Source organism: Arctopsyche grandis, chromosome 3, assembly GCF_051622035.1.
Source record: "Arctopsyche grandis isolate Sample6627 chromosome 3, ASM5162203v2, whole genome shotgun sequence".
Taxonomy (NCBI): Eukaryota; Metazoa; Arthropoda; class Insecta; order Trichoptera; family Hydropsychidae; genus Arctopsyche; species Arctopsyche grandis.
The window spans coordinates 8455609-8470504 of NC_135357.1; the positions used below are offsets into that span (position 1 = coordinate 8455609).

Here is a 14896-nt window from a genome sequence, read left to right on the forward strand (position 1 = left end):
CAGCTCATGATGCCTGCCCAATTTCGCTCTGTTATCTCAAGATTGGAACATTAAATTAAATTATTTTGTTTGTCATATTATTTGAACAACGTGGTCACGGGTTCAAATCCCACTGGTTTCTGCTGGCCAGACCTTGGATTTGTGAGTTTGCCAATTTATCTGATTTTTGTTGAAACGGTTCCAACAAATTGGCAACCTTACCCATTTTCTCGCAAAATCTTCAAATTCTGATAACTTTCACCGGTTACGGCTAAATGGTTTGTTTATCAAAAATGCAAGAAGTAAGGCTTTAATATTTGAAATATTAATAAACAAATAAAAATATATTTACACTCAAATACAAAAACAGTACCACTAAATATCTTTCCTCTTCATCTCATAATACCTGCCTCATTTCGCTCTATTATCTCAAGATTGGAACATAACATTCAATTATTTTGTTTGTCATATTATTATGATGATTTTGGTTCTAATATTTACTTATACATTTTTCTTATTATTTATTTTAAGTTATACCAGGAAGTCGTAACAGGTAACCCGAATGCGCTTTCCTGGCCAGAAATATTGTAAATTTTATACAAGTATTATTAGTATTACACAAAGTAAATATATATATCAATTAGCATCCACAGATAAATTTATAGTTAAATTTGTGAATTTGCAGCATTTTATACAATTCAGCAAAATTTGAAATTGCTGAAAACTCGAAATTTTGTGAGACAATGGGTAAGGTTGCCAATTTTTTTTTTGAACCGTTTCAATACAAATCAGATAAATTGGCAAACTCTTATAGGAAACGATCGATCTGGAGTCACAAATTCAAGGTCTGGTCAGCACAAACCATTGAGATATGATCCCGTGACCACTCGGTTCAAAGCATTATATGCTAACGACTAGTCTATTCAGCTGGTTAATATCCCTATTTGGCAGCAACTTTGATAATGTGATAAAATTTTAAATAATATGAAGTATTTCGAATTTATTAAGTGGGCCAATTTATGTATATGGCAATGCTGTATCATATTTGCATCAACATGTAATTGTGTGCGTTAGTTTATGACAGATTTACAAAGTGCTTCCGACGAATTTAAATAACGATTATGAAAAATATTCATACTTAAGCTCCCACACTTTCCTGACTAATCCTAATTTGCTGAAATTACATCTGATTTAAATCAATAAAACTCCGCCCAGACGACCAGATATGATTCGAGGAAAAATTGCGTTACGGTAGGACAGATTACTCGTTTGTACCAACGACAGTCAAACGAGGTCTCAATTTGACATGTGACATCTCAGGGACATTCCCGACCTACCCAACGCCAGGAAATGATGTGTCACGTTCGTATAACGAAGAAGAAACGTCGTATTCTTTAAGACTTGTGCAAAAGTGCATCCATCATATGCGACGCTGTTATTAGTTTACTGTCACTTCCATTGCAAGTTCTGTATACACATAATATATTTCATTGTTTATTTTTCAGTTTTTCAAGACCGTTACTGACAACTGCAGCCGTTCTGACTGTGATTATTATGATCGTTGGAGTTTTGGGTAATTGTCTAACGATTGTGGCACTTTTGAGATGTCCCAAAGTTAGAAATGTCGCAGCCGCTTTCATCATAAGGTAAAGTGTTTTTAAACTTTTGCTCTTTTGGAAAAATTTTCTAACGATGAATATGCAATGTGATTGAGTTTTAATACAGCTTAAAATTTCAAATTTTCTTGTTTGCAGTTTGTGTGTGGCTGATTTCGTATTTTGTCTGGTCGTATTGCCGTTTGCCATCTCCAGGTTCACCTCTGGAACGTGGAGTCATGGGGATGCCCTTTGCAAAGCTATACCTTTTATGAGATATGGAAATGTTGGGGTTTCCCTATTGAGCATTGCCCTCATCACAGTCAACAGGTATGATTAATATTTACTCTTATTAAAAAGTTTGATTTTTATAAATGATACGAACCTTAATAATTCAAAGCTGCATACATTTTAATTATGTATGTATGATTAGTGGTTAGCATATTATGTTTCGAGCAGAGTGGTCACGGGTTCGAGTCCCACTAGAGTCCTGCTACTGGCCAGACCTTGTTTTGTAACTCCAGGTCAATCGTTTCCTTAGATTAGAGTTTTCCAATTTATCCTAGGTCTATCCATATATTCTAGGTCTAGCCAGCAGCACCAGGCTAGGGAATGAACCCATGACCACTCAGTCAAAAGTATTACACGCTAAGCACTGAGCTATGTTTCTGGTTAAAAACAATGGTCCACGTCCGTGTATAATTATAATTGTAAAAATAAGGTCAAAAAGTCGTTATAAAATTGTAAAACATGTATGTATGTAATTTTTAATTTACGAGATTTACAAGTCAATGTTTAGTAGCATGTTAAATCTATTAATAATATTTATTCAAACTAGTATTGTGCCCGTTGATATTGTTGCGTAGGGGTGGGTGGCGGGTCCAAATGAAAGGCCAAAGTCGCTTCACAGCATTTATTGGGTGATTAAAGAGATCCACGGACAGTCAGTGCTCCTTTCAGAATGATCTGATATGGCCTAAGTACCGGCTTATAAGGGGCATCTTCCTCGATACGTTTGTTTCCTATTATTTAGTCACGTACGGTCCCATGGTCTCACGCTCGTCTGGATTTTGTTAAATAGCGGAGATGCCGCTCTCAGTTCTGAGAACTCTAGCGGTAAATGACCGAATGCCGTTACCGACCACTTACCGACCACTAAGTCAATTCGGGGATCTCCATTGTTAGCCCCAAGGCATCATTGCACTCAAGGCGGGAGATAATCCTCGAATCCAATTAAAACGGCGGCTCCCTTTTTGCCTACGCTACAATATCTCAACAGGTGGATTCGAAAAATAAATTGATACATCAATTTAAAAATAGTTTCGTAAACGTAAACAACAATTTTCATCGTAATCGTAATCGTAACTGAATTCGAAACCGAATTCGTCATCAGAATCGAAATCGGATTCAAAATCAATATAATAACTCGTTTTTAACTAAATTTGTTTTTTGAAATCTCCATACTTGTCGATGCACTCACCACATACCCCCATATGTACTTACATCCCTTCCGTTTTTATATAAATTATAAATTAAAATTTTACTACGATATTATACATATGTATGTATGTGTATTTTGTAAGGTATGATAGGCAAAAAATGGTAATATATTGTTGAGAAAAATAATATAGTTGTACAAATTTTTACATGGGACTAGACTGTCGGAAATGGAACCACGAAGCTTCTGTCCATAAATAAAATGCTCCAAAAAAAAACATGTAAAATGAAAAGATAGTTTGAGGTTCAAAAGTAAATTTATTACGTTGACTTTGCCTTTGATGACGCATTTGGCCTTAACATTATGTGTAAAGGTCAAAGCTTAATGGCTAAAAAAAACACACTAGCCTTATTGTTTGATAGTAAGTAGATTATTTTTTAATTGCGCTTCCACATATTTTTAAATATAATAGGAAGTCATACTAAATATAAATTATTTGACATTTTTTTTATGAATATTGTCTTTTACATACTCGATTATGCGGGAGCATTGCCCTTAGGCGTATTGTATCTTTTATATGGTTCATAAATTTTTGTGTGGAATTTAACCTCTTGTTTTTAGTGTCAATTCTAATAAACGACTGTGATACGAGTGAAAATATATTGTCGTTTTTTTTTTCAAAATGAAATCTCCTCGAAGCGACTCGTTTCAGGCTGATATAATGTAATAAAATACATTTTTTGTGCGTTTTTTCAGGTACATAATGATCGCCCATCATGGAATATACGCCAGGATCTATAAGAAGGGTTGGATAGCTGCCATGATCATTTTCAGCTGGCTGTTCAGCTACGGAATGCAAATACCAACCCTTATCGGCATATGGGGTAAGGGTGAAATTTATTCCTCGAGCGTTTTATATTAACAATGGTCCGCGTAAGCTCCAATTATTTACGACATCTTTATCCGACGCCGAAATTCCCTCTTACACACAAAGAGGATTTCTTGTCCTTAGCATTATAGATATTCTAAACTTTCTAGACGTTTTAAATATATGTACTTGTAATGTTTATTAAATACATAAATATCGCTTAGCCGGCGAACTTTTGCCTAAGCTCCTCTGCGTGTGCCGGTCGATATATAATATGTGGTTTATGTTTATTTTCAGGAACTTTCGGATACGACGACAAATTGGGCACGTGTTCGATAAACAAGGATAAATGGGGACGCTCGTCGAAGACTGCACTTTTCGTCATTGCATTCCTGGTGCCGTGCATTATCATCATCATTTGCTATGCGAAAATCTTCTGGGTCGTTCACAGGTACCGATGAAATGTCGACAGTGTAGATTCTTTGTGATAGAATACATGACATTGTGTGTAATATAATGCTTTCAAACTTTGATCGAAGTTATACCAATTGAAAAGTATTAAAATTGTTCTATAAATAATTGAAATGTTCTCCTAAGAGTTGGAAAGTCACTCACATATTTAAAATAGTCACATATTTTAAAGAAAAAATGTTTCGTAAATGAAAAAAATATATGAAAACCTTTTCTTTGTATGGATGTGTAGGTTAGGCCGGAGCGAAAAACGCAAATATCGGATTTTCATCAATGATCCTAGTGGTAAATTTCTGTCATATTAAGGGAACGTTAAATAAAAAAATTATTAATTCATTGATTTGACCAATCAATTTATATCGACAAATATTTCGAAAAAGTAGGATTATGATTTTTTTACTATTTAAAAAATAAATAAACGCTTTGTATTCACACACTGAAGTATATTCAAAACTTATCATATAGGTCTATTATGATAAGTTTTGAAGATTAACGAGAATTTAAGGTCGCCATTTCACTTAAAAGTTCCCATACAAAACGCACCATGATCGCATGGGTGTTTGTATAGGGAAGCATTATTTTCAGAAACTTTTTTCATGTTTCTCTGATTATTAAAAAATAGAAGTCGAGAGGTTTATTTAGTACATATTTTTAATCTGAACAGAAAATTTAAGGAGGTCAAAATGACTTGTTTTGACATAAAACATGATATTTTGCGTCAAAATAAGTCATATCACCTTCTTATACATATATCATTTTGATTTTAAAACGCTTTTTATTATTGCTAAATTATTTTCACAATACATCCTATATATATTTTAATAGCTACTGATCTACTGATCATTTTCTATATTACAATTTTAATTTAATTTTGGTAGTAATCATAGTATTATATTATTCTAATGTTAATGTACAGCATAAAACCTATTTACAATTCTTACCTTCGTTTGATATACATATGTACATATATGAAGTTTTTGTTTTTGGGTATTTTTGTATTTAAATTAAAATTATATACCCAAGAAGGTTCTAAGCAACTTTTATTTTCAAAATAATTACGGGAACATGAAAAACAAAATGACTATTTTCTGAAAATAACTCTTTCCGCCATACAAACACCCATCGTGAGCGCAGTGCACTTTGTATGGGGACTTTTGAGCGAAACGGTGACTTCGAATTATCATTAATCAATCAAAACTTCAATAAATGTGTAAGAGTTTATTTTTTTAAATAGTAAAAAAATAGAAATCAAAATCAAAATCATATGAGATATATGAAAAAATCCCACTTTTTCGAAATTTTCGTCGAGATAAATCAATTAGTTGGAGCACAGGACACTGTTTAAAATTAATATATTTTTACTTTATCTATGTACGTAGTAACAATAGATGAAGTTTTGTGATCATGCGAAAATTCGAACTCGAGATTTCGACTGATTGGAACACAGAATCGATTACTGATCACGATTTCATGATATAGAAAAAATGTGTGTGTGTCTGAGTGTATGTCTGTGTATTTTGGGGATTTTTTTAACATCGTTAGTCCTATCGAACCAAAACTTAGTATCGGTTACTCAAATTATTATAGACACGACGTAAATTTTTAAATTGACCGGAAATGGTACCTCCCCTTATAGGTGTCCTCTTTTTTTAAGTTTTTGAATTCAATTATCTCCCAAACCGCTAATTTTTATTTAACGTTCCCTTGATATGACGTTTTTCACAAGGTTCATCGATGAAAATCGAAAATTCGCATTTTCCGCTCCAGACTAACGTTCGTACACAGTGTATATATAAAGTGTACATAAACAAATGTAAATAGGATTTCCATATGATTTACGTACATATGCAAATAGCAGTAGGCGGTGGAGAATAGCAAAAGTGTTCGACTTATATACTCGTAAGCTGTTCTATCAATTTGTTAAAGTGTCTTAAAGCAGCAGTAACGTAAATTCACTGGGGGATAGATAGCCGACTCGGTTCCCGGTTTTTGAAGACTCAGGCTACTAAATTCGCAAGTTTTTATCGCCGAATTTTATTATGTCGAAACGGTATTATAGTGCCGAAATCACTATGTACATAGCTGTGAGCGTTTAAAACGATTGTCAAAACAAAGCGAAAATCTCCGTTTTACGGCGTCGTATTTCAAGACAGATGCCCGCGAGAAAATATCCATAAATGTAAACGAGCCCCTTTTACCCGCCATCGTACAAAGAACGTATCCGGTCTTTATACACTTTTTTCATCGTCATTGCCATAGAAAAAAGTCGGAAAGATCGACTCATCTCCATGTATGACCCGATTTTAGGAAACGCTTCGATTTCGCAGCACTGAAAAAAAAGCGCTAGATTTTCACGACGTTTTTCTTTACGGTTTGAGGCTTCTTTACGTCATATTCGACGGCGATTCTTTTGATCTGAGTCTACTCAGAGTCATACGTTAATGCTATTACTAAAGAAAAACATAAATATTGATTCACTCAGTTATTACTCGATTTTTTTGGCAATGAACTGATTTGTTTAGTTAAATAAGACATAAATACCGTAGAAAACTTTCAGTGTATCTTAAATTAATAAACACTTTAAATAAGTTAGTAGAAGTAGTTCATCTGTATGTATGTATAATATTTAGAGCAAGCTTTCAGCATGTTTGAAAGTATCTACGAGGAGTTAAATTGTCGAATGAAATTACATACATATATATGTATGTACATGGGATATGGTGCATTTGAGCGAATGAATGCTGTTTTTAAATAAAAAATATGAGTATTTGTATGTTCAATTTTGATTCTGAATATCAAAGTGTTGTTAGAATACCTAGTCGATATAGTGAAGTGATTGAAAAGATTGAAATGACAATCGGTGGTCATTTCTCTTCTACCCAAGTTTGAAATGGTCTAAGAAAGGCCACGTATGAGATATGTGGACCTAAGTAAGGAAAATGTGTGAAATTAAAAGATGAACGGAAGCTTTTAACTAAAATTTATAAAACTGTAAGAAGCATTTCCAAAATGCCTTCAGAACTTTCACTTTTTTTTTTATTATATATATGTATATTTTATATTATTTTATTAGTATTACATTTTGTACCAGGAAGGCCTTACAGGTAAGCCCCAATGAATGCCTTCCTGGCCAATTACAAACAATGCAGAATTTTTATTACACAAGTCGCTGAATTACGTGACACTGAAAACTCACAAATTAATGAGACATCTATGTATTGTACATAAATTTTATTGTTCATTAATTAAACTCAAATTGTGGTGACATTGTAGGTAGGAAGTTTTTTAGCCAATTTAATCGGGAACCGTTTCAACAATGAAATCAGAGAAATTGGCAAACTCTGATAGGAAACGATCGACCTGGAGTTACAAATATCCAGGTCTGACCAGCAGTACTACAGATATACTCTAAGAAAAATTCTTTTCAATCGAGGTCAGCTCATGGGATCGAACCCGGTGCCTCTCGGTGTTAGGCAGAAGCTTAACGACCGAGCTATGCTGCTGGCTAAGATATTAATGATTGAAAAGCGTGAATCTCTTCACATTATAGACGATAAGAATGAGAGTCAATGTTATCAAGGTTTACAAAATTATTAATAACCACTATAATTGTTTTATGATTGACAAAAACACTCATTTAAAAGGTCATCAGACTCATAAAACGTATTTCTTCCAAAAAAATTAGACATTCCTTGTTTTCAAAAAAAGTGTTCTTCTTCTTCTGTTTATTCTTTTTGATTCTTTAGTTTTTTTTCTTTTTACATTTTGTTTATTATTTCGATTATTATTTTTATATTTTTACTTTATCATTTTTATTTGTTATCATTATTGACAAACCCATTGACTACGTTGCCACTCCCAAGTATTTTTTTTAAATAAATATAAATCCAATAGTAAATAATAGTAATAGATAACTTTTTGTGTGCAACCGAAAGTTTTTTAATAGATATACTATTTCAATTATCAATAATACCCAAAACTAAGGTATTGGGAAAATTTATCTGTAAAATGTTATAAACCAAACAAAATAGTTAAAGAATTCAGCCGTTTTATTTGATACTGGTGAAATTCCAATTTTCAGTTCCAAAAACATTATTTCTGTCTGACTTAATTCACAAATTTTTATCACTTATTTTAATTCGATATGTCCAGTCAGGGAAAAGCAGAATAAGCGTATTACAGGCCACAAGTATTTTTAAATATTGTTAAACGCAAATCATTATAGTTAATTTCTTGCGAAAAATTTCTCGAAATGAAGGAAAGTGGACCTATGCCACTTTCAAATATAATATCAATCCCGGCTTAAATAAAAAAAAATCATTGAATTTCCCAATGATTACGAGTATGTCTATCCGCTGCTGACAAGCTCTGAATCATTTATAAAAAATCAGAATATGAAAAAACCAGAATGTCTTTAGTAAGAAACTGTCAATTTTATTTAAAAAAAAATTGACATATTTCGTACGAAATTGAAACCACTTATTATATTACTCTTTCTGGGAAGTCAAATAAGATAAAATCGCTAGCAAAAAAACCTACAAATATAAAGAAATATTTGATATACGGATTGTATGAAAATGATTGTACATCAAAATACTACATATACATACATATACTCATATGTACATACATATATATGTAGGTATATAAATATACTTTATGTACATTGATACTTGTCATTTTTTGTTTGGACTACGATAACTAAAAAAAAATCTGTTATCATAAAAGTGCTATTTCTCATATAAAATTTTTAACAAAGCCATTCATTCCATAGTATGCACATACCTACATATGTATATGTACATAGGTATTACGTTTGTTACCGTTCGTTCAAAGGAGTATTTATTTCTCGAGGAAAGGATAACGATCATGGTGCGAGCAACGACGCGCACACCTTTTACCGTTTTCAGGCTTTTTCCAATAAAAGTGTGGCGACGTGACGACAGATTTTCCCACGGAAAAGCAGACAGAAACATTCTCGTATAATAAAAGCCTGCGTCAAGAACGTGCCCGACTCCGATACATACTCGAAAAATGGTTGTCTCACTTCCGGCGAAAAGCTCAAAGTGTGGCTCGCAACTCTTTCCCCTTTTGGTGGTTGACAGCGGCAAAAAGCTCCGCGTCGAACAAATAAGAGGTGCTTCGAATACAGAGTGCTCCTATAAATTATATAGACTCGGAACAAATACGACTTTACGTAATATAACACATCTCAAGTATTTGACACGAATATTTTTTACCGACTAATGAAATTTCGGAAAACCATGACCATATTGTTCAAAATATATCGTTATTATTTAATCGTATATTCATCCGCGGTCTCCGTGACGAGACAGAATGTTAAATTACAGAAAACGCAAATATCGGAAGGCAAAGATCTTAAGTCGAAAGATCAAAAAAAAAAATGGTGCATGGTAAACGGTACATACTCACTTAATTTGCGCGAGCAGGATACAACAGGAACAAGAGGAACAGGCTTTTCCTCCCGTATTAATGTGCGCGCGCAGAATTCATCCGATATATTTGAACCTGTTTAACATTCGTTTCGTTTATCATGGTCATTTTTGGGACACCGCATATTTTTTCCGGTGTACAGTTAAAACCGCGCGGTCAATAAGCGCCCCTACATAAGCGCGCCGACATTACTGCGCCGTGACAAAACCGCGACAGACATAACCGCGTGGCGATATATCCGCACGCCAACAAAACTGCGCCAGTAAAACCACTCGGCGACAAAACCGCGCCAGAATCCGCTGTCAGATGCAAGTTGCGCTCGCGCGTTATATCGGTAAGGAGTAGTATCTGTTTCGATTTGGCTTTCTTTGATGTCGTTTGGGTGGGACTGTATATATGGAATCGAACTCGTATTTACTGAACGGTTAAAATAATGCAATATATAGTACATAAACGTTATACGGATGTTTCATAATTTATATTCAGACTTATCAAGTCAGCAGTCTTATCAATCAAAGAAAGCCAAATCGAAACAGATACTACTCCCTACCGAGATAACGCGCGAGCGCAACTTACACCTGACAGCGGATTCTGGAGCGGTTCTATCGCCGAGCGATTTTTTCTGGCGCGGTTTTGTCGGTGCGCCATTATGTCGCCGCGCGGTTATGTCTGTCGCACTTTTGGCTCTCGCGGTTTTATCGCGGCGCGGTAATGTCGGCGCGTTTATGTCAGGGTGCTTTTTGACTGCGCGGAAAATTCGGGGTACCATTTTTCCAATAACTTTGACAAAACTACTGTAACGTATACTAAACAGAGCTGCCGAGTAATTGCGATTGGATTAGGCTGGGTAGCGTCCTGAGAGACCGTGTGAGCGGGGTGAGTGGTTTTAAGGATTAGCGACAAGCTAAGTGCATGAAAGCTAAACAATGATTGCACTTCTCATACCGTGGAAATACATATCCGAATACGTGACTATACAGTAGGTAAACAGATTAGACGTCCTGAGAGATCTACCCCTTATAAGGCGGTATGTAGGCGATATCATGTCATTCTGGACGGAGCAGTGACAGTGCGTGTATCGCCTTAATCATCAATAAATACTGTGATACGACTGTTGGCCTTTTACTTGGATCCTCCACCCACCCCTACGCAACACTACGAACTGACTGAAGTCAGTTCTGACTCTATTTAAAGACCCGATTATATATTATGTATATTCAATGCGATAATAATATTAGATTCATGTAAATGTGGTATATTTTCGTAATAAAGATTTCACAAATGTATTTTTGCGAATAGTGTCGTTTTACGTCAAAAAGCAACATTCATCAAAACTTTCCTATTATCTACCTAATTCCAGACACTAGCTAAATTAATTATTTTAGTTTAAACTAACCATTGAGCAAATACGACCGCGAATAAGTTAAGTCAAAACTGGCGAGGGATTACTGTATTAAAATTTATACAAATTGCATAAGTTTTGAAGTAAATAAGAGGTTTATATTATTATATGTCGTACGGTTAGTAATAAACCTTAGGGAATATAAGATTTATTTCTCAAAACGCACTACATATGTATTTTTATATATAAAATTATACTTACGAGTCACTATTTTTGTCTTATATTGAATAATTTAATTATTTTTCAATAATAGTCCCCTTTGACGTTTTAGGTCATTCATATTCGAAGACAATTCAACTAGTAAATTATATCTCTACAAGCGAAAATACACTTTCAACAATGTACCCCAGTTGTACTGTGTATAACAGTCGAGCTCTGATGCTTTTTATTACTAGCCTCTTCTTACTTCACTTTCGATTTTTTCGCCTGACGAAATTTGGGTTATTATCCCATCGTTTTCAAACTTTGCCATTTTGCTCGGTTTGGTCATCAATGTGGAAATGAAGTCCGCCATTACGATGGTGAAAAATAATCGTAATAGACACGTTTGAAAATATTCCATCATCTTTCTCGGTGACGTCTATTGTCCACATTGGGGCATTTGTCCACACTGTTCCCATCGTTTTTTCCCTTTTCGCCACTCTCTCGCTATATCAGATTTCAATTGTTGCCTATAACTTGTTCTTTTTTCACTCTATATTTTATAAAATTTGCTTTATAGGTTCTCATTATCTCTCATATATGTATATATATTTAGTTTTATCTGTCATATATATTGATGATTGGCGTATTTAACCTCTAAATATTGTCTTATGGCCAATTGTGTCAGATTTGACATTTGGCGGTTGACGTCTCTTCGAATGGAGGCTAGTTTCAAGTTGTAAATAGCTACTGTAACTACCGATCGATAAATGGGACTAAAACTATTTCAGATACATCTTATCTCACCGGTGTGTATAGTTTTTACGAATGCTTTAGAATTCAATAATGCGTTAATATTTGCTAGATATTACGAATATAGGCAATATTAGATGAGTATTACTATAATCTAAGAATGTTTTCAAAGCAACGATGCGACTTTTCAACTCAATTTACTTGTCGAGTGACGTTTTCACGAAAACTTAACATCTCTTAACTTAACTTAACTTAACATCTTACCTGGTATCAACTTATGGTTGTAATATATTTTGACCAGTTTTAATGTAATTCGCCATATGAATCAACTTACATGGGTGTGACGAAATATAGTTCAAATGGGTCTACGTGACGAGCCAGAATGTTAAATTACAGAAAACACAAATATCGGAAGGCAAAGATCGAAAATCAAAAGATCAAAAAAAATGGTGCATGATAAACGGTACATACTCACTTAATTTGCGCGAGCAGGGTACAACAGGAACAAGAGGAACAGCCTTTTCCTCCCGTATTCTGCGCGCGCACATTAATACGGGAGGAACAGCCTGTTCCTCTTGTTCCTGTTATATCCTGCTCGCGCAAATTAAGTGAGTATGAACGTGAGTATGGACCGTTTACCATGCACCCTTTTTTTTTGATCTTTCGACTTAAGATCTTTCGATTTTCGATCTTTGCCTTCCGATATTTGTGTTTTCTGTAATTTAACATTCTGGCTCGTCACGGGGAACGAGTTCAAATATATTATAACTGAAAATGTACTTCAACTATAACGGAAGTCAATACCAGGTTGGATGGAATATATTCCAATTTGTCAAAATATACTACAACTGGAAGATAAACTTCAACTGTAACATACAAAAAAACTATTTTTTCGTAAAGAACATACATATTTAAATTACTATGAATATTAATTAATAGAATTAATTTATTAAAAACTTAGAACACGCCGTGTTTATACGAGTCACATTTCAGATATCAAAAGACGACGACATTGTCGAAATACCACAACGACAAAATTCCTTCGTTTCCTAAATATTCCACTATTCAATTATTCAAGTCGAGCGTAAGAAGATTCCACTACTTGTCAGAATCCCACACAACGTATTTCGAAATTCGAAGCTGAAATTGCATTATTTAAAACCTAAAACATCATACAAATCCGACTACATATGTATATACATACATATATGTATATATATAATTGATTATTCCGAGTAAGAACGATTTTCCACGCTGAATTTTACTATTTCCTCGTACAAACCAAAGTCAAATTGACGTCATTCGTCTAGGAAGAAGACCGTTAGTATTGAACGTGTTCAAATACTACGAATTTTAAAGTCAAAACTGCACTTGGAAGTGAATGCTTTCTCTATTTGCACAACCCAACTGTCCGGTGGGAGTTTGCACGTTTGAAATGCTTATGAAAATTAATACGTTTGTGCAAAACCCGTTGTAAAGTAAACTCCAACAATACTACAAACGAACGTGTGCTCGCTTTCGTTTAAGTTGTTTTATTTCCTCGCGTATTTTATGTGTACGTCAATTTTGTTCGCTTTGTCGAATTTTATTACTTTTCCACTCTTCGACGACAACGAGGCTTTAGTGCCGACACAATTTCAGATCTTATCTTGACCTCATTGTGTCGGAAAATCGCCTCGGTCGTAGTCGACTGTTTTTCCGACGCGACGTTTTTACGGCGCGTTTTAATTCAATCGACTTGGTGTCGGAAAAACTCGCGAATTGTGGTCGGCGTGTTGTATCGTTTTTAATTTATATGTTTATTTTTATACTGTTGACAGTTCGGAAAATCGCATGAGAAAACACAACAAAGCCGCCCAGAAGGTAAACTCGGCGTCTCCCGTGGCGACAATCAGCGGTCCAGCCTCTCTGGCGAAAGCGAAAGATCAAAGGGAAGTGAAAGCTCGCAGAAATGAATGGAGAATTACGAAAATGGTGTTGGCTATATTTTTGTCGTTCCTGGTTTGCTATCTTCCGATAACAATAGTCAAAGTGGCCGACAAGAATGTTAAATTCCCAGGTATTTATTATTTAATTTTTATTAATTAGTTTAATTTAATATTCATATACCAGCGGCGTAGACTGATATACATATGTGGATTTTTGTACGATTTCTCATTGTATAAAATGTGTATGTATATTGCTAGTATTGTATCTGTATAAGTGCACTCCTCGCTTTGGAGCGATCTGTAAAGACGAGTGTTCATGTTCTAAGAAATAAAATATAATAACATCAGTATAAGATTTACATAAGACATTTAAATGGATATAGAAAGTAATTTTATTTATCTTATCTGTTGTGTCTGTATCTATCATTGTAATATACACTGTGGATTTTTGTATGATTTCTCATTGTATAAAATTCTTATGTATATTGATTGTATTGTATCTGTATAAGTGCACTCCTCGCTTTGGAGCGATCTGTAAAGGCGAGTGTCCATGTTCTAAAAAATGGTTACACGACAATTGGTGCAAGTCCAAAATGTTCAACGACAAAATGTACCCGAAAATTAGTGCACTGACAAAATGTACCCGCGACAAAATGTACCCGCGACAAAATGTACCCGCGACAAAATGTAAACGGAAAAAATGTTCAAGCGACAAAATGTTCAAAAATGTTCAAAATGTTCAACCGTATCCAATATTTACGTATTTAAATTGAAAAAAAAAACTTTCCGAGCGTATGAACTGCAGATTACATTGCATTAGTTTATATGGCAGGGCTTCTCAACCGTCTCCAAAATTTTCTTTATTTC

General features: G+C 34.4%; 1 protein-coding gene across 4 annotated transcripts in view; it reads left to right on the forward strand.

The window, feature by feature from the left end:
- moody (G-protein coupled receptor moody) overlaps nt 1-14896 on the forward strand; it is a 101984-nt gene that overhangs the window by 33854 nt on the left and 53234 nt on the right. For all 4 annotated transcript variants that reach the window (XM_077426851.1, XM_077426853.1, XM_077426850.1 and 1 more), the window contains exons 3-7: nt 1485-1625; nt 1734-1904; nt 3769-3896; nt 4178-4331; nt 13922-14160. In XM_077426851.1, coding sequence (XP_077282977.1) covers nt 1485-1625; nt 1734-1904; nt 3769-3896; nt 4178-4331; nt 13922-14160 — 833 coding nt within the window. The remainder of the gene's footprint in view (nt 1-1484; nt 1626-1733; nt 1905-3768; nt 3897-4177; nt 4332-13921; nt 14161-14896) is intronic.